General features: G+C 49.0%; 2 protein-coding genes across 3 annotated transcripts in view; both read left to right on the plus strand.

Moving 5' to 3' along the window:
- The window catches only part of PPP1R1B (protein phosphatase 1 regulatory inhibitor subunit 1B), a 12,393-nt gene extending 12,299 nt beyond the window's left edge, over nucleotides 1-94 (plus strand). Inside the window, exon 10 of the mRNA XM_010724616.3 lies at nucleotides 45-94. Coding sequence (XP_010722918.1) covers nucleotides 45-94 — 50 coding nt within the window. The remainder of the gene's footprint in view (nucleotides 1-44) is intronic.
- CDK12 (cyclin dependent kinase 12) lies at nucleotides 7-19,758 on the plus strand. 2 transcript variants are annotated; one of them, XM_010724594.3, is made up of 13 exons: nucleotides 7-1,209; nucleotides 5,956-6,834; nucleotides 10,020-10,196; nucleotides 11,192-11,331; nucleotides 11,927-12,097; nucleotides 12,545-12,734; nucleotides 13,541-13,597; nucleotides 13,694-13,795; nucleotides 14,813-14,890; nucleotides 15,354-15,470; nucleotides 16,089-16,220; nucleotides 16,937-17,151; nucleotides 18,734-19,758. In XM_010724594.3, the coding sequence occupies exons 1-13, from the start codon at nucleotides 164-166 to the stop codon at nucleotides 19,201-19,203; spliced, it is 3,774 nt and encodes a 1,257-aa protein (XP_010722896.1). In that variant the 5' UTR covers nucleotides 7-163; the 3' UTR covers nucleotides 19,204-19,758. The 2 variants fall into 2 exon arrangements, with proteins under 2 accessions (XP_010722896.1, XP_010722897.1); XM_010724595.3 differs by having other exon boundaries at nucleotides 18,737-19,758.
- Nucleotides 19,759-19,773: the final 15 nt, after the last annotated feature.

The following is a 19,773-nucleotide window of genomic DNA, read 5'->3' on the forward strand; positions in this document are numbered from 1 at the left end:
TTCCCTTCCGCCTCGCGCTCTCCGCCCCGCTCCCCATGCGGCAGGGGGTGCCGGCGGCAGGGGGGCGGTGAATGGTGCGAACGGAGGGCGCTGAGGGAGTTTGAAGTTCGGGGGTTTCGGAGGAGCGCCCCCCCTCCCCCTGTCCGAGCACAGTGGAGGAGGAATGCCAAACCCGGAGAGACATGGGGGCAAGAAGGATGGGGGCGGCGGGGGGGCCTCGCAGCACGCGCCGGGCAGCTCCAACAGCAAGGAGAGGCACCGGGTGGCTTCCAGGCACAAGAGGCACAAATCCCGGCACTCCAAGGAGTCACCGTTGGCCGCCCAGGAGACGGCGGCACCTCTGGGAGCTGTGATCAAACCACTGGTGGAGTACGATGACATCAGTTCGGATTCGGACACCTTCTCGGATGATGTGGCCCTCAAATTGGACAGGAGGGAGAACGAGGAGAGGAAAGCGGATAGGAGCGAAAGGACGCAGAAGCACCGGCACCACCAGCACAAACGCATCCGTGAGCTGATGAAGAGCAAACAGGCAGAGAAAGAGAGGAAGTTGGAAAAGAGCCTGGAGGCCTCCAGCAGGTCCGGGTCTACCAAGGACAGGGTATCGGGCTCCTCCAAGAGACTGCTTGAAAGCGGGGAGCACCCGAAGGCGCTGTCCTCAAAGAGTAGCAACAAGGAGTCCCGCTCAGCCAAAGCGCACAAGGAGAAGTCCAGGAAGGATCGGGAGCTCAAGTCCAGCCACAAAGAGCGCAGTAAAAGCCATCGCAAAAGGGATGCTCCCAAAAGTTATAAAACCGTTGACAGTCCGAAACGGAAATCCAGAAGTCCCCACAGAAAATGGTTGGACAGCCCAAAATTGGACGACAGCCCTTCTGGAGCCTCCTACATCCAGGAGTACGACCTCAGCCCGCCCCGCTCGCATACGTCCAGTAACTACGATCCCTACAGGAAGAGCCCCGGCGGCTCGTCGCGCCGGCAGTCCATCAGCCCACCCTACAAGGAACCCGTGGCCTACCAGTCCAACACACGGTCTCCCAGTCCCTACAGCCGGAGGCAGAGGTCCATAAGCCCCTATAACAGGAGGCGCTCCTCGAGCTACGAGAGGGGGAGTGGATCGTACAGCGGCCGCTCACCGAGTCCCTACGGCCGAAGGCGCTCCAGCAGCCCTTTTGCTGCCAAGCGCTCCATGAGCCGAAGCCCCATAGCCAGGTGTGTGCTCTCCACGGTGACTTCTTCCTCCTGGGGAATGGGGGAGGGAGCGGGGGGAGAGGATGCCTTGAGGTGGCTGGGTGTTAATCCTCCTCTGTGTCTGGATTTGGCCTGCTCTGGAGCAGCGCCGTGATCTGGCAGCTCGGTGTGCAGTTGCTCTGGGGTAGGTTCGTTGCTGTTTCCTGCAGAGCGGTGCTCACACTTGAGGAAACACCTCCTGGCTGGCACTGAGCAGCATCCATGTTGGCTCACAGCAGTGGCTGGGGAAGGAGCGAGCCCCGGGGATTGAGTTACGCTCACCTCTGGAGGTGGCCCCCTGGCAGGGGGGAGCTGGGCTGTGTGCAGCACGGGGCCCGGATGCTCCTCGCTGCTGTGCAGCTCAGTGGGAGGAATGTGTTCACCTCTCCTGGAACCCCTTATCTGTTTGTTGCGTATGGAAACCTGATCACGGTTTTCAGGAGGGTTGTCTGTGTTTTGTGTGTTTTGCTCTTTCTGAACTGACTTTTTTTTTCTCTCTCCCTGAATTAGATGACCACATGTAAATTCCATCTTTTCAGCCTAAACTTTCTTTTCTCAGTGCTAGAGTTACTACTTTCCCTTCTGAAATTGGGGCATTCTGGAAAAGCAGGTAGAAATCATCTGCATTTTGTCTTTCTTTAGACAGTAATCTTGCTACAGAGGGAAACTATTATTTGAAGGTGGTGTTAACTCTGTTTTATTTCAGATGTTCATTAATCTTCCTGTTATGTACACAAATACATGGTCTAATGTTGTTTTTTCTTTCTAGCTTCAGATTCTGTTAAGTGAGTTTCCTGTTGTCACCGTGGGTGCTGTGGAGCTTTGGTTGTAGCTCCATGGCAATTAAGATGTGACCTGGAATGTAATAACTATAGAACTGCTCTGCACTGTGCTGCATCCTCTGCTCCAAATATGAGCTGTGCCTGAGGAGGCTGCTCCAGGATGTGCTTGTGAGCAGTGGGTTTCAACTGCTTGGGGTTTCTTGAGTTGAGCCTTTATTCTTAAAGCTCTTCTCTTGAGGAATTTTGTTGTCCATGGGGCAGTAGTTGGAATTATAGCCTTTGTCCTCGCTGTGAGAGATGGACTGTTTCTAGCTTCCTGGAAGCTGTTAAGTAATATCTATGATTTTTTTTGAAGCAGAGGTGCTCCTGGCCCTCTCTTAAATCTCAGAGGTAATGAGGGATAGTCCTCGAGATCTCTTTTCCCTCCCCTCAGTCCTTTCTGCTATGGTGGCACAGCTCTTGGAGGCTCTTTGCCAATGCTTTTGTAAGAGTAAAACCAGCAGGTATCCTTCACGGTATGGTCGTGTGCTGTGGCATCTGTTAAATGTCCACCCTCAGTCCGATGCAGGGGGAAACCCACCTGGAAACTGCAGTGTGTATGAGAGGTTCTGTCCCAGGTTGTTCTGTTGCACTTCCCAACCCAGAGCTTGCTCTTTCTGTAAATGGCTGCTTGCATCTGTCTTGAGAAATCAAGCTGTTATCTTTTCCTGATCTTAATTATGGGAACAACATTGAAGCACTCTGTGCTGCTCCTCTGTACTCGCATACTGATACAAGAAACTTTTCCAGGGTGTCTTTGATTCACTGACAAAATGCTTGGAACCCCCAACCACAACAGATTCCAAAGGTTGCTTACTGTTTACGCTTGGCTTGTATCGAGTTCTTTGGGTCTCTGATTCCGTTGGAAACCTCCTGCTCTTCTGCCTTTCTTGAGCTGATGCCTCTCTGTGTGATGCATCCTCGTGCAGCAGAATGAAAACTGATGTATCACACCTTCAGAAAATGCTCATCTGAAGTGAATCCCAGTAAAGGACAGAGGGAATTTAAGGTGTTTTCCATATGTTAGGCAAATTGTAAGTTGTAATTCACACGTTGGTTTTGCTTCGTTGAGCTCACAGCCTGTGTGCTGAAGCAGTTGGTGTAAGTTTATGGTCAGACGTCTGTGCCAGAAGTCACAGATGCTCCCAGCTGCCTGCTGCCACCCCTCCAAGGCTGCTCGGGAGCTCACCTGGAGGCAGAGATCAGCTGAGCTTCCTTTCCAGCTCTTCTGAGGTTGGCTTTGGTCGGCTGCTGCGGATGAGAGTGGATAGAGGCAGCTGAGTGCCCTGAGCAGCCGTGCTGAGCACTGATCCTGTGGAAGGACAGGAGTGGTTTGGGAGGGGAAGCATCTCAAATTGGCACACTCATGCAGTGAACACCTGACTGTGGCTTAAGTCCTTCAAAGGAGGTAACACAGGCTTTTCTGGGGCACTGCATTATTTCTGCTGGCTGAAAATACGAGTTGTTTTAGTTTGTCTTAGCACATTCTGTGTTTTCTTTAATCTCCATGTCCAATCTACAGTGTTAGGAAACTGAATCAAAGTGCTGTGCTGGTTGGAAAGAATACAGAATGTTTGCATTTCAAATGGCTATGCAAAACAACTTGCTTTCAATTTAGGAGAAAATAGGGATGATTTGGTCAGCAGGGAAAATAACAGCTGTGGTTTGCCATTCCTCCTTGTTGTTGCAGCTAAAGCTAGAAGAAAAAATTCCAAAGTCGTTCAGCTTGCTGAAGGTGGGTTGTGCTCTTTGCTAAGTATAGCAGCCAGGTGTCCACGTGCACACGTGCTGCAGGCATGGGTCTGTGGGGCAGCAGCCTCTGCATGACTCGGGGTCGTTGGGCGTGCAGGAATAACAGCCTTTGTTCGGGCTTCTTTCTTGAGCAGTTCAGAGTGTGGGCTGTGCAGTCGGACTTCCTGGCTACCGCTGCCCTCAGCTCTTCTGTCGTGGCTGGCAGCAGTGCTGTCTCCAGGTGTTCCTGGGAGTTTGTACAGCGAGGGGTATGGAAACACGTGGATGTGGGGAGTCCTGCCCAGTGCTTCAGCACTGACAGCTGCTAACTGCGGTCTTTCTTGCAGTGTGGATCTGGGGGGTTCCAGTGTGCCGCCCTCCAAAGCCTGGTTTAACTTTCTGATTACATCAGATTTCTAAAGGATTCTTCATCGTTAACAACTTCATGCTTATTCAGTCATCGTGGTTAGTTTCTCGTGTCTCTCATTTCCAGTGCTCAAGAGACAGCAAGGTGCTCTCTTTAATTCCAGAGCACCTTTATCCGGATGGAGATCTGCATGTTTGGTGCAAGAGAAGAAGGGCAAGTGGTGGCTGTAAGTGGAGGCTGTTAGGGTGAGAGGTGGGCAGGCTGCAGGTGGGGCAGTGGGGCTGTGTGCTGGCAGTGGGGCTGTGCACAGCCCTGCTGGCTTCACCCTTCCTTCTGGTGGCCCTGCAGGTGGCTGTGTTCCTACCTACCATTATGACAGATAAGGTAAAAAAAAAAAAATAATAATAATAATAATAACTGAGTGCTGATGCAGAAACTTACTTTGTGTGCTATCTGTTTCAGAATGTGGCTCTGCAAGCAGGTAAATTGGTGTAACTGGTAGGGGTGGGAGGCACAGGAAAGTGAGTGTTGGAGAGCCGTAAATAGTGTGTCCAAAAGAACTGCAATAGGGAATGCTAATCCCCAAACTATTTGTGTTTGTAGTAAACGACATCCTTACAGGATCCATTAGGGATGTCTTCCTTAGCCTGCAAATGTCTCTGGGCTTAGTGAAAACGTAGTGGCATTTTCAGCTCCTGGCAACTTTGCCGGTGAGCTGCTATCTGGGCAGCAAGTTGTGCCCGAGACTGTTAATTCATCAAGCAGAAACCTTGGGAAAAGCCATGATCCTGAGGCAGCACACAGAGCAAGGACTGCCTACGGGGCTGTTCTCTGACCACAGTGACTTGAGATTTGGGCTGGTATTCATGGTGGGGACGATAAGCCCTCGCTGCCCTAACAGCAGGCATATAACTCTGCATTTTCAAAGCTAGATGTGCTCCCAGTAATTCATCGTGGAATAAAAGTCACCTCGGAGCTCTTCTCTCTCTTGTCAGCTAACACGACTCCTCCGGTTCCTCCCTAAGCAGAATGGCCAGCCCTGTCTCATGGTAACTGAGGGCATGCACTGGAACTACCAGTTTCCAGTTCTGCTGTGGTTTTAATGTTGTTCCTCCATCAGCCCCCACTGCACTGCATGTACCCCAGCGAGGTGTTCCCTGCTTGCTCCTGAAAACCTCTTCACAGCACAGGTTTTCAGCAGAGTTCTCTCTTTGTGCAGATATACCAATGTAGAGCCCTTCTGTTGGAGGTGAAGACTGAGACCCTCTGAACATACCTCAAACAGAATCAAAAGTCTTTTTTTAGTGTTTTGTTTTTCCTTCCTGAATCACAGCATGCAAATGTGAGTTCTGATGGTGGTAAGTAAAAGAAGCAGGGGAAGAATGAGCTTGAAGTGAGACGTTTCCTGAGGCGACGTTCCCGTGGGGGCAACCATATTTTATCTTTTGTTTCCTCTAAAGCTGTACATAATTACTATGAAAGATCTGTAAACTGCCAGCTCGTAATCTCGACTGAAGTCTTCGGTTTGGTGCGTGCTGCTGTGATCTCATCTCTAGCTGGAGACTTGTCTTCCCTCGTTTGCCTTAGCAGTGTGGCTGTGGGGGTAGGCTGGGTGCTGACCTGGACTCACGCTGCTCTGCTCAGCAGTTTGGTTCTGCTGTCTTTATTCCCTCCTGGTAGGTGTGACGGCCTGGCTGACCAGAGCTGACCAGCAGAGGGTCTGTGGTGTTTCGTAGAGAGCTGCTGACGTTGGGGAGCAGCTCAGGGTTTGTGAGATGTTCTGGTTCATTTCTCTTCTTCTGCTCGCAGGAAGTCTGTGAAGTCCCGAAGCAGAAGCCCGGGATATTCGAGGCACTCATCTCACAGCAAAAAGCAGAGGTCTGGGTCCCGCAGTCGCCATTCCAGTATATCACCCACGAGGCTGCCCCTGAACTCCAGCCTGGGGGCAGAGCTCAGCAGGAAGAAAAAGGAACGAGCGGCGGCGGCGGCGGCGGCTGCGAAGGTGGATGGGAAGGAGGTGAAGGGCTCCCCTGTTTTCCTGTCGAAAAAGGAGAACAGCTTAGCTGAACTGAAGGAGTCTGGAGCAGAATCTAAAAAGGTCGTCAAAACTGTTAGATCTGAAAAGTCATCGTCAGATACAGAATTAGTGAATTTACTGTGTTCAAATGCAGAGACTAAAGCACCTGCAGAGACAACGAAAACCAAGGCAGAGGAGAGCTCGGAAAGGAAACATCCTGTTCCAGTTAGAGATTCGAAACAGCCGGGAACAAAAGACTTGAAGCCTGTAGCAGTGACAGAGGACCTTCGATCTCCAAAGGAGACAGACACAGCAGAGAAGGAGATTCCGCCCCCGCTGCCCTCCATAAAATCACCTCCTCCACCTCTGCCGACCACCACACCGCCGCCTCCGACTCCACCGCTGCCACCTCTGCCTCCATCGCCTGCTGTTCCACCTTTGCCTCCATCCCAACAGACTCCCGTTCAGGTTCCTCCGGTCCCAACATCTTTGTCATCATCTTCCCACCCAAGGACGTCTACTTTATCCTCTCAGGTGAACTCCCAGTCCTCTGTCCAAGTCGCTACAAAAACACAAGCGTCTGTGACGGCTGCTATCCCACACCTGAAAACTTCAACGTTGCCTCCGCTTCCGCTCCCCCCTATTTTAGTTGGGGAAGATGACTTGGATAGGTAAGGTCACACTGAGGGTCCTGGCACAGAGTCACAAGCAGGCAGGTTCTGGTGGTTGGTTTGGTGGTTGCTGGCTTGTCTTGCGGCTTTGAAGACTGTCCTATTGCATGGCCACTCCTGTTTTTGGCTTGTCGGCTCTTTGCGGAGACTTCTGTCATCCCGTGTGGGTAGTTACATGCTTTCTCACTGAGGAAGGGAGGGTTGGCTGCCCTTAATGCTAGCTGGTAAAAATTTCGCATTGCTTTGGTTTTATTTATCATAGTAATGAAGGATCCCGAATTAAGGACCCCTTTGTGTTGCAGCCATTTGCACAAAATGCTTTTTTATTTAATTTGCCCCAAACCTGTACTTAAGTAACAGAAAAGACCTTAGCAATTCCAACAGAGGAGTATAGTTTAGAGCTATTTCTGGTCCAAATTCACGGAGTGTGCAGGCCGTGCCCACGTGTTAAAGAATAAAAGGCATTAGTTCAGCTTAAATTTTGATTACTTAAGGAATGAGTATTTTATTAATCATTAAGAAGTAGGTATTGTTCGTTTGAAAATGGAGTAAAATCGCACCAGCTTCAACTTTTTTGTCTATCAATATATGTGTGTGTGTCCAGGAGCTGATATCAGGAGATGAGCAGACCTCAGGCTGTGGCTGTAATGTTTGCAGCTGTAACTGATGCCCGTCCCTCTCCTCCATGCAGTGTGCCCTCTATCTCTGGTGCATCCTGCACGCCTAGTGGCATTGCAGTGTAAGCTTCAAGTGGAAGGAAACCCTTTCTCCTATCACTTCTGATCAGAACATGCAGACTGAATCCTGTCCTGTAATCGTATATCTTGCTGCTCTGGATTTTGGCTGGCTGTAGCTTCTAATACGAACTTGTCTGGAGAAACTTGCTCTGCTTTTTTAATTGATGATGTACCACTGGCTGCTAAACACAGTGAGTGGATGCAGTGAGCTTTTCCCCGTGAAAGGGTGGGAATTACCTGGTGTAGGGAACCTGCTTTGGCAGGGGGGCTGGTCTCGATGATCTCTAGAGGTCCCTTCCAACCCCTGCAATTCTGTGATTCTGTGAATTCCCACATTCTCTGCTGAGTGGTAGCTGTGTGTGGCACTGGCAGTTACAGAACTCACTCTTAATCACTGACTTTGTCCTTATGAACAGATCTTCTTACGAATAGGCTGTTTTTACACGCTCAGCCTGGGCGAACACTAGGCCACGCCAAGTGTAGGATTGGGAACAGGCTCTGAACTACAAGCATGCCTTCACTTAGAGAACCTTCAACCCTTTCCTGATGCTTGCCAGGCTCCCAGGAACGATCTGCCTGTGCAGATCAGCTGAGGTGTGCCATGGGTTGCTCCCACTTGCAGGGAGCGTGGCAGCAGGAGGAAGCAGCCATTTAGAGCCAAGTGGTATCAATGTCGTACGTGCTTGTTTGATGTTGCACTGAAAAAACCATTTGCATAGGTTTTTTAGGAACACCTGGCTGCCTTCACAGTGCTCTGTGAAGTTGAAAATACAGCCTGAGTGTGTTCTTAGTGTTCTGGAGCATGGGAGACAGGGGATAGTGTCTGTGTGTCTGCGCCAGGCTGCTGCCATTCATGTTTATCATCCTTATGCTTGGGCAGCTCTGAAGTGCCTGTTTGGCTTCCTCACTTTGAAGAAATCCTGGTGAGAAGTCCAAATGTTCTGGCAGTAATTAAAGCTGTAGTGACCAGCTAATAGAAGAGAGTGAAGTGGCTGGAAAGTGCTGAAAGAGAGCAGTGTGTCCACGAGGATGTGCTGGGTGTTGGTCAGAGGGGGAGAAGGGAACCCCAGGCAGTGTGAGTGTCAGTGCCACAGCCCCACCAGCACATCTGTGCCCTTCCCAGCCCCACCAGCACATCTGTGCCCTTCCCAGGGAAGTCCTCTCAATAAATTTGTATTTGATGTGCATTGGAAAAAGGCTGAAGCTTTTTTTTTTTTTTTTGTCGGGGTCAAAGGGCTCAAGTGTGGCATGTTATAAGGTATTTCTATAGTATCAGAAGCAAATGGTGTCCCAAGTGAAAGTGGGTCAAACATGAGGCCAGGTAGCTGCTTGTTTCTTACTGTGAGCTGACGGTCTGTTAAGAGCTGGGCATCACGTTGGTGTTTCAAATATGCCTATGAAATCGGTGACGAAAGCTCTGTTTGAACACAGGTTCTGACTTCCCAGGGCTTCTCTGAAGGAGTTTCTCAGGTTTGCTGTGCTTCGGCGCGGTGCCCTGGCAATGCCATCCCACACACTGAGGCTCCCAGGCCGTGGGGACCGAGGGTCAGGGCGTGCAGCTCTCCTGCTGCTTCCAGGGCACACGCTGCCCATAGCAGCATTCACAGTGAAGGTTTTCCTCCAGAGGAGTGAGTGAGTGTGCCTCGTTTTGCTCTGCACTGAGCGGTGACTTCTGCAGCAGCAGGATAAGATTACTCCCCGTTCTTTCTCAGATATCAGAGCTCAGTGCCTGGACTGTATCTTGCTTTGTCTTGCTTGCATCTTAACTGTATGTCACAAGAGATTTTTAGGTAAATTTGGCAGTGTCTGCTAGGAAAATCAGAAGAACGACCTGCTTCCAGATCTTATTTATGTGGAGATCTCAGTGCTGATGAGCGTTAGATGCTGCTGCTGACACACAGCAAACCTCCTGCTGGCTGCCCAGAAAACAAGCCCTGCGATTGTTTGTACTGCTGGGATTTACATATAGGAGAATTCCTGACTGCTCAGACCTAGGAGTTCTTCCTGTGGCAAGCAAACATGAGAGAGAAATTAGACTCTGCTGTTGAGACTCCTGCCAGTCTAAACCAAGCTTCTCTGCCATCCATAATTTAATTTAAAACAAAAATCTGATCTCTCAGTGATGCGCACGCGTTAGAGCTCTGTTTCAGTCCTTGCTAAGAAGTTAAGTGACTTTCAGAGAGGTTTAGTGGTGGTTGTTTGTGCAGCTTGAGCAAGTGCTGGTTGCAGAGAGCAGTGTGTTTTGTTTGAAGATGGTGCATTCAAATGTAACACTTTCCTGACTGCTTATTGTAAAATGCAAGACCGTTTTCTAATTTTACACTTTGCTATGCTAATTTTCCTAAGATTATGCTCTCAAATAGAGAGCTTTTGTCCTACCGTAGGATTTTGTTTGCTTGTTACCTCTGATGTCTGATTTCTGTATTGTATCGACTTTTCGGAGTTTAGTCCAAAAGAGATTCTTCCTCCAAAACCTGTGAAGAAAGATAGAGAGCAGAGACCACGGCATTTACTCACGGACCTCCCGCTCCCTCCAGAGCTCCCTGGAGGGGATCCATCTCCTCCTGACTCCCCGGAACCAAAGGCAGCCACACCACCTCAGCAACCCTTCAAAAAGAGACCAAAGTAAGGCTGACTTTCTTTCTTCAGCTTTTCCAAGTTGTTGGGTTTTCTGTTTCTTCACGCTGCTGTCAGTCGAGGTTTCTAAAGCTATAAGGTAGAGCTGTGGTCCACGCTGTGACTCCAGAAGAGCTGACTGCATGTCCTGTGCAGTCCATCCCTGTGTGGAGATGGTGCTCTTGAAAGCACAGTCACTTCTGAAATTGAATCTGGCAGCTGCTTTGCCAGCTCTCCCCACTGTTTGTTGGATGGAAAGAACACTTCATGTGTGCTTATAAATCTTCAGCCAGGCTCAGTTCCATTTTATTGCAGTTCTTCTGTCCTCAGACTGGGGGGTGCTGTCTCCATTGAGAGAAATGCAACGTGGAAAAATGAAGTTCGTGTTACAGTTTTTGAACGTGATCTTATTTCTTGTGGGTGGTTTTGTATTGGGACCACTTGCAGCTGAAGGCTGCTTGCCATCTATTTTAGAATGAGCAGCACACCTATCAGTATCAGGTAAGAAGGGCTGGTGTCTCTCATGCACCAAATGGAGGTGGCAGTTCAGGCTGTGTACTGAAGCTGTAACAGTCTGCTGTCCCTCCCTCTCATCCTTCCAATGCTAGAGATGGGTGGAGTGTGCCACGTTCTGATACTCAGCCACATCTACCCTGGAAGCTGTCTCAATCTTCTGATCTAACTGTAGCCTTTACACCAGAGAAACTTCCTGATGAGTATCCCTGCATAAAGCTCTTGGTGCTTCTAGGAGCAGGTTATTCACAATAGAAGAACCCAGAATATTCTTACTCAGAATAATAGAATGAAAGTGCATAATGAGGTCTTTGTAGAAATCTGTGCAGTTACCTGCGTGGGTGCGAGGGCAAATTCTGCGTTTGTTTTTTAGGATGCTTCCTAAAAACCATCGGATGGAGGATTATGAGAGGTTGTGGGTGAGGTGGAGCACATGGGTGTGTAACAGCCTGTCAGATGGGTGTCTAACAGTCCCCTCTTGCTTCTTTCAGAATCTGTTGTCCTCGGTATGGGGAAAGGAGGCAGACAGAAAGCGACTGGGGGAAGCGTTGTGTGGACAAGTTTGATATCATCGGGATTATTGGAGAAGGGACGTATGGGCAGGTGTACAAAGCCAAGGACAAGGACACAGGTAAAGGTGCCACGTGGCTACAGGTTGACCCCACTTTTCCAAGGCCTCGTTACTGTGGGTGTTAGTGATGGTGCCAGGGAATGATGAATACTTGTAGAATTTGAAGTGGCTCCAGCACCGAAATGGACACTTATGTAGTGTGTGTGGAAGAGGGGTAAAAGAATAGAGGCTCTGACACGCTGCTAACTGAGCATCCAGCTGCCCTCTGTGTTTGTGAAGCTGTGTACCCAACGTGCACAGCTTGGCTGCAGCCACAGGTGCCAACTGAGGCCCTGCTGTTTAAATGTGTTCTTGTTGAGTTTTACTGTAGCAGAGCTTGTAAAAAGGGCTGGAGCTGCGTGGGGTAATTTCAGTTCACCCGTCCGATTTTCCACTGAAGCAAACCAGGAGGAGCTCCGGTGTCACCTGTCTCGAGTTGCTGGCGTGGTGACTTCAGTCAGAGTGGTGTTAACACAAAATAACTGAGTGGTAACTGAAGCAGCTCTTTTGTTTCTTAGTGGATGTTGACTGTGTCCACAGTTACTTCCTGCTGGGAATCCTCAGAGCTGTTGGCAGTGATGTATGCAGATGCTCTGACGCTGGTTTGTCCTGGCAGGTGAATTGGTAGCTCTCAAGAAGGTGCGACTGGACAATGAGAAGGAGGGCTTCCCCATCACAGCCATCCGCGAGATCAAAATCCTTCGGCAGCTGATCCATCGTAGTGTTGTGAACATGAAGGAAATCGTCACGGACAAACAAGATGCACTGGATTTCAAAAAGGACAAAGGTATTTGCTGCAGGGTGTGGTTTCAATTAGCCAAAAAGGTGATGCAATTTCATTTGTTTGTGAGTGTAAAACTAAAAATCTTTCTGCGTGTGTGGATTTGTTGTTGTGTTCCTTCTTGATGTGTGGTTCCAGCACGTTTGGCCTCTGGATTTGATCTCCCAGCAAGGGATAGATTCTGGTTAATGTGAATTTTCACCATGCAGAGGTAGAAGCAGGTTTAAAAGAGCACACTGCATTTCTTCCTGTAGAGTCAGAAAAGCAGTTGCAGTAAAAAGCGTGTAGGATGCATTGTAAACCCTGTGTATGTGCATTAAGAAAAGAAATACATAAGCAGAGCACACTGAACAGCACACACAAAAATGTTTCAACGAACTGAATGTGCTTTCATTCCTCTTTTCCTTGATCTCTCCTTTCTCATCTTAATTATTTCTTTCTGTATTATTCCAGGTGCCTTTTACCTTGTATTTGAGTACATGGACCACGACCTAATGGGGCTGCTAGAATCTGGCTTGGTACATTTCTCAGAGGACCATATCAAGTCTTTCATGAAACAGTTAATGGAAGGTCTGGATTACTGTCACAAAAAGAATTTCCTTCATCGGGATATTAAGTGCTCCAACATCTTATTGAACAACAGGTAACCTGGCAGGGATGGAGTTCTCTCCTGGCTCTTTCCCCTGAGCTGCCCCTGGGTTCAGCTGAAAGTACCCACTTGTTGTCCTCACCTGGAGTTACGCTCAGTAATGAGAGCTGTCTGCACACCACAGATACACAATCCTGTGCATTTCCACCAGCAGTGTGACAGATGATTAAGGGGTAGGTTTCCTGGGTGCTGCCGTTGGCTGGGAGCACAGCTCTTGACACAAAGAGGGAGCAGCCCTAACTGCCTTCTGTGGAACTTGCTGGTGGTTGCAGTCTGTCTGATAGCTTTTGTGTTAGCTTAAATTAAATGGGTCTCTTTGTGTCCTTCGTCTCCATGGCATTTTGGCAAAAATCCTGTTTATTGGAAACCATTGAGGGTTAAAGTCGAAAGCAGCAGATCTCCACGAGTTCTCTCTTGTTTAGATAGCAGTGTTTGGCAGTAACATGGCTCATCACAGAGTGCTTTACAATGATTAATTTCTGTTAATTATCAAGATGCTATCTCGATAACCGGAAGAAAAGCTTGTGAGAATAATACTGCATATGATTGCATCCACGTGTCTGGTTATCCTTCTGAAAAAATTTCCCTGGGACACTGGTCTGTTGGGAGAACTGTGATAGAGATGAGACTGAAGCATCACATTTCATTTCCTTGAAGCACTACATAGGATCCGATGCAGCCAGAAGTCACTGCTGCTCATTCGGGCCTTTCTGTTGTTCTGAGGGATTTCCTTACCTTTTACTGCCTGCAGAATGTGAGCACAGCTGCAGTTCAAACCAGGGATTGTTTTTGTCTTTCAGTGGGCAAATCAAACTTGCAGATTTTGGACTTGCCCGACTCTACAGCTCGGAGGAGAGGTGAGGCATGGGGAGTGGAGGAATTAATGATTACTTCTTGTGTAATTGGGTTTCGTGGCTCTTGATGCCAGTTTACATTTGGATGTTCCCTTCCAGCCGTCCATACACAAATAAAGTCATTACATTGTGGTATCGACCTCCAGAATTGCTGCTAGGTGAGGAGCGTTACACGCCAGCCATAGATGTGTGGAGCTGTGGGTAAGTGCCTGGCTTCCATCTTCTGTCATGGCAGGGCTGGGAACCTCGTGCACACAGTGGTTGCAAGGGGAGGCAGCTTTTGACTTGTGCTAATCTCTGAAGCTGTATCTGTTCCAACTAAACATTTGAAGGGTGTTCCCATACTATAAGCCAGCAGTGACTGTCACCTAGCTAAAGCTACTAGTGAGAGGTCCTGCAATAAGTATTTTTTGTGTTGTCATAGAGGTCAATATAAAAGGGAAGACAAAAGTGTCTGTTCTTCCTCTTTAAAAACAGAACCAGCTGACATTTGCTGCTAATGTGCCATTGAGATCAGGAAGGGTGACAAACCTCTACTGGGGCTTAGTACACAAACAACAAAGAAGTGAAAGTCAGGCCCTCCCAATTACTGCTGGAAATTTTGGCTGTGAAGTCCAGTTGCTGTTCGGTGTCCTGTGCCAAATGAGTGGGGTTAGCCCAGCTCCAGCAGACAGGTGTCTGTATCAGTCTGCAGCTATCTTTGGCACTGCTTGTCATTCCTGCCAGAAGGCCTGAGGGTAGATGTTAAGGACTGGCTGAGTCAGAGCTGTCCCCTGTCTCGTTCTCTTTCCCTTACAGCTGCACAAATGTGTGTGCAGGGCTGTATGCTGTGTTTGGCAGTGACCAGCAGCGTACTGCTGACAGCTGAGGATATTTGGGCCAGCAAATATCCCCCAAATTTTGACAGTAAAGTTGGAAAGATAAGTGGGAAGAAAATGAGACGCCTGCCTGTTTTTCTTATCGTGGTATTAACACATCCTACTTTCCCTGCAAAGAGTTAAAGTGTGAAGCCTGTGACACATTAACCAGACTAGTGTTATTTCCCAGCTGCGTGGAACTGGTGACTGTACACATAGGTTAGTTTGTCAGTTCTCAACTACAAGCCCTGATGCAAATAACTCTCCTTGGGCAGATCTGCTTCCGAACAGAAATGCTGCAGTGTTCAAACGATCATCCCAAGGGTTTTCTGTCGTGACCTCTTGCTTTTCCTCTTTCCAGCTGTATCCTCGGGGAACTGTTTACAAAGAAGCCTATTTTTCAAGCCAATCTGGAACTGGCTCAGCTTGAATTAATCAGGTAAAGCATTGCACATGCATGCCTATGAGAAAGAGGTACTGCAGTAACTGCTCATGCACATAGTTGCTGTATTATAAAAGCCCTCTTTCTCTAATCTGCCTGCAAAATAGGACCAGTAAATGGTTGTAACTGCACGTGTAAACAGTTGGGCATCTAGGTGTCTGTGCCACCCAAGTGTGTGCCTGCTAAAGCATGCACCTGCAGCAAAATCTGTAGCTAGCTGAATGCAGAAATCATGACCCTAAGTCATATCTCACTGAAAATTCAGTTTGATGGGTAGCTGATAAGCTTAAGTGAGCACTTTTCCTTTTTAACTCGTGGTTTATTTAATACTTATTATAAGCACGCCCAGACCTAGGCTATTGGTACTCCAGGTTGCTTAGAAAGGCAGTGTCCTCACTTCAGCCAGTGACTCTTCTCACTGTTTCACCTGCTGATCATACTCTGCTTTTCTGGTTCTCAGCCGGCTCTGTGGGAGCCCCTGTCCAGCAGTGTGGCCCGATGTCATCAAGTTGCCCTACTTCAACACTATGAAACCCAAGAAGCAATACCGAAGGCGCCTGCGTGAGGAGTTCTCCTTGTGAGTTTCCACAGTAGAGAGGACGAGCAGCTGTGTGGGGTTATGGCCTTCTGCTGCACTGTGTCACAGATCCGTCCTTTGGCTCTAGTCTGCCTAGCAGAATGAAGCAGTGCTTCCCATCCTTACCTTCTGCCCTCAGGCAGCCCTCACCATGAGGGGTTTTTCCATCTGTGGAAGGCAGGAGTGGACTCGCTGTGCATTAACTGTCTCATCTGCCTGAGGTGCCTTCTGGAGGGATTCCCTGCCTCTGCACACATGGGACGCTCCTTGTGAGGGTCTGGCCTTGTCAGTCTGCACCTGGAGAGCACACTTGACAGCCTGGCATTCTCATGGTGCTGAGGCTGTCTCACTTCAGAGATGTGCTCTCTGGGGGGAGAGCGTAATTGTGTGATTATCTTGTGGGATTCGTAGCAAAGTTGCTCTTTGTAAACGAGGAAAAATTGGACTAAAAATATTGCATGTCTGTTGTTCTGATGATGTCTTTGGGCTGTGCATCACTTAGATATTTGTGCAGTCCAAGTTTATTGCCCTTGAGCACCGGGTGGCTCTCTGAAAGCCTGTTACTGCTCTGTTCAGAACACCCCCTTAGCTCAGCCCTATTTTCCACTCTCTACACAGCATTCCTTCATCTGCTCTCGACCTGCTGGACCACATGCTGACGTTGGACCCTGGCAAGCGCTGCACAGCAGAGCAGGCCCTGCAGAGTGACTTCCTCAAGGATGTTGACCTCAGCAAAATGGCACCTCCAGAGTAAGTTCCAGCTGGCATCATTCACCGTGGTGGGCACTGCTAATGAACTTCAGGAAGGAGCCACTGGCTTGGTCTTGGCTTCTTGGTTGGAATTAAGTTATGATTTTTGGATTTCTTTCATTTTGCCCTGGTTTTATAAAGCTCAGCTCAATGCTTGTAAGGTGCTCCAAAACTGTTGGAAGATATGGGAATAGCATGCAGCAAATCCCTGTCTTCTGTGCCATGGAGGATGGGCCAGCCTTGTTGATGATATTGCTTGTTAATTGGCTGGAAGAGTGCAGTGCTGCTCAAGAGCCACTACTGGCAGCTCTTTTCTCCCACCTCAGTCAGGCTATAAAACTCTGCTCTAGCTTATTTGCATGCAAGGATAGCAGCTTTTGAGATTCCCATTTCCTTCAGGGTTATTAAAGGCAGCTGCTTCCCTCAAGCCACCATACTCTCAAAGCTGAATGTACGTTTGCTTGGGGATGGGAGGAGGTGTATGGCAGCAAACCCAGTCCATTCAGGAGTGAGACTCCAGTGCAGATTACGTGATTCACATGCAGTTGGGCTGCCTTTCATTGCATTCTAGCATTCTCCCCTTCTGGGCTTAGTAATGTGGCTGCATTTAGAGGAACAACCGCACTTCTCATACAGCACTAATAATTTTCAGTTGTCTTCAAATCTGTTTTTGGTGCTGCGTTTTTTTTTACCTGTTAAGTCTTGTTCTCTTTCAGCCTTCCCCACTGGCAGGACTGCCACGAGCTGTGGAGCAAGAAACGACGACGGCAGCGGCAGAGTGGGATTGCAGTGGAAGAGCCACCGTTATCAAAAGTTTCTCGGAAAGAAACTACCTCTGTTACAAGCACAGATACTGTCAAAAACAACAGCAGTCCTGTGCACCCACAGCCTGCCCAGCTCAAAACAGAGGCTGGTGCTGGAGATGCAGTAGGTCAGTGCCTTGTCTGGCCTGCAAAAGGCTCCTCTTGGTGTTACCTTCATGCTGTCTCCAGTTTGCAGTGGGTGTGGGGTGCTCGCGTGTCTCTTTCAAGGCAATCTGATTATTTGACTTCTACAGGAAGGGCAGAATCTTTCTGTTCTGACTTGTTTTGTTGGCTGCGGAGCACTCTGTCTGGTCTTCAGGAGTTGTTATTGGTTCACATGCTTGCTTTCTTAGAGAATAATTCAAGGAATCCCTGATTCTCTGACCAGTGAGGTAATAGATAACAGGCTGGTGGGAACAGCCATCTAAACAACGTGCAAATGAGCTGAAATTTGATCCTGTTGCTCAAATATATAAAGATGAGGGGAAAAAAGGCTAGTGACTGATGGGCAAAAATGGACGTTATTGCACACTGTTCCTTACTGAGGAGATCAGTTGATCATAAGGACTTGCTTGTGCACTGCTGCCAAAACCACATTCAACATTCTGATGTCCCAAAAATAGTTGGAGGGGAGGTATTTTGATTCTTGGGAATGTGGAGATATCCAAAGCTCCCCAGACTGTGCTGATTGTTCTCCTGAAGCCTTGCACAATACCAGATAGGGCTGAAGATTCCTTTGTGTCGAATGTTCTACAGACGAGTAGCAAAGAAGACAGTTCTTGCTCCAGGGAATGTGCAATCCATGTGTTCAGTGAAACATGGCAGATGGACAAAAGGCTCTGGCTGGATTAACAGGCAGTCAGAGGAACACTATTAGTTCTCTCCCAGTAAGAGGGGGCTTAATTTGAAGCTTCTAAAACCAAACTTGTGCACCTTGCTTGCTAAGGAGTCTGACTTGCAGGGTCAGTATAAAGGGTCATCCTTGTCACCTGTCCAGCATGATGCAGAGGGGAGGTGTCACCATATAAAGATTGTGTTTTAGGCTGACCTGGCTGTGTGAAGGTCAGGACAGAGCCTTCTGGTCCCAGGCCAGCTTTCAGACAGGAGATGCCTTCTGCATGACCTATTTTATTTTTATTTTTATTTTTTTTGCTGCACTGGTGGAACACACCCTTCTTCCATCCCAAACGGGCTCTATCCTGGGAACATGGTTTCTAGTGCAGGAAGGGGTGCTGCTTTGATTACTGTGAGATGAGCTAAAGGCTTTCACTCACGTCCCTGAGCCTGCTGCCCTGACTGGTGTAGCTGCTCAGCATTGTGATCCTTGGGATGCCCTCGGTTAGGGGAAGGTTTGGTTCTGCTCTGAACAAGCAGCTGTGTGTGGTTCTGCTGGTGGCAGATCAGGGGGGGCAGTGACAAAGCTTCCCTCTGCTGCTAGCAGAGCATTACTGAACTGCAGCCTTGGGTGAGTGCAGTGTGTGAGCAGTACCACGGGGTGCTGCTGCAGTGCTGTTCAGATCTGATTGCAGGCTGGAGGGGGCAAGCTGATGGTGGAAAGCTGAGCAAACTGTCTTGGAATCCTTCTGCAGCCTGCATGCCTTCCCCAGGCCCGCGGAGGAGAGGGGTTTGCTGGTGTGTGTGGTGTCATGATTACAAACTGGTCAGATGCAGCATTCTCTGACCTTTCTGTGATGTTTCTTGTGTTTCCAGCAGGCCTTGGAGAAATCACCCAGCAGCTGAATCAGAGTGAACTAGCTGTTTTACTGAACTTGCTGCAGAGCCAGACTGATCTGAGCGTCCCACAGATGGCCCAGCTGTTAAATGTACACTCTAACCCAGAGATGCAGCAACAGCTGGAGGCTCTCAACCAGTCCATCAACGCTCTGACAGAAGCCACAACTCAGCAGCAGGAGTCTCAGGCAGCAGCAGCAGCAGCAGCAGCAGAGGAAGCCATAGAAGAGCCACCCACGGAGGCCCAGCCACCGGAGGAGCAGGTGACTCCAGAAGCAGCTGGTGCTCAGGGAGACATGCAGAACGTGCTGGCCGTTCTGCTCAGTCAGCTGATGAAGAGCCAGGAGCCTGTCCTAACCCTGGAGGAAAGCAATGGGGAGAAGAGCAGCGAGCAGCGGGGGCTGAGAAAAACCCCTACAATGCATCAGGAGGAAAGCACAGGTAAATAACCGTGAGCACTGCTTGTGCATCTCCAATGCCATTCACCTGGTTGAAAAAGTCAAGCTGCCATACGAGTGCCTGTGGTTCAGCTGTGACCTGGAGGAGCTGAGACATCTGAGAGCTGTGGCAGGGGGAGGCTGGTGAAGCGGGGCGTGGGGTGAGGATGGGAGGAGGAAGGTGCTGGGTGTTAGAATGTGGTCAGGGCTTACACACCCAGGTAGGCTTCTTGCACGGTGCGGTTATGCAGATTTCCCTGTCTCACTCGCCCCAAATATTTTTTTTTCCCCACCGTTACCTTCCTGCTCAATCAAGGAAAAAAAGAAAAGCGGTAAAGAACATGAGAAACGAAATACTGGAGAGCCCTGTGAGGGAGGGATGGGTGCACAGCTACCCAGGTTCAGTGTGCGTAGGGTTGTGATGTGTGAGTGCTGGAGCTGTGCAGCTTTGGAAGCTGAGGCAGCAGGTTGTTGTCAAGCAAGTTAGAGGCATGCTTAAAGACCTGCCCAAAAGGAGAGCAGCGAGCTCGTGGATTCCATTTCCAGAGGTGAGTGTAAATGTCTCCATGTCTTTTTTTTTTT

The sequence above is a fragment of the Meleagris gallopavo genome, chromosome 29 (assembly GCF_000146605.3).
Source record: "Meleagris gallopavo isolate NT-WF06-2002-E0010 breed Aviagen turkey brand Nicholas breeding stock chromosome 29, Turkey_5.1, whole genome shotgun sequence".
NCBI lineage: Eukaryota > Metazoa > Chordata > Aves > Galliformes > Phasianidae > Meleagris > Meleagris gallopavo.

Bases quoted from the DNA above. Each gene is read 5' to 3' on its own strand.
- CDK12 (XM_010724594.3), top strand. From the start codon at position 164: ATGCCAAACCCGGAGAGACATGGGGGCAAGAAGGATGGGGGCGGCGGG. The intron at 1,210-5,955 runs GTGTGTGCTCTC...TTCTGCTCGCAG, and splicing joins AGCCGAAGCCCCATAGCCAG to GAAGTCTGTGAAGTCCCGAA. The intron at 11,332-11,926 runs GTAAAGGTGCCA...TTGTCCTGGCAG, and splicing joins AGCCAAGGACAAGGACACAG to GTGAATTGGTAGCTCTCAAG.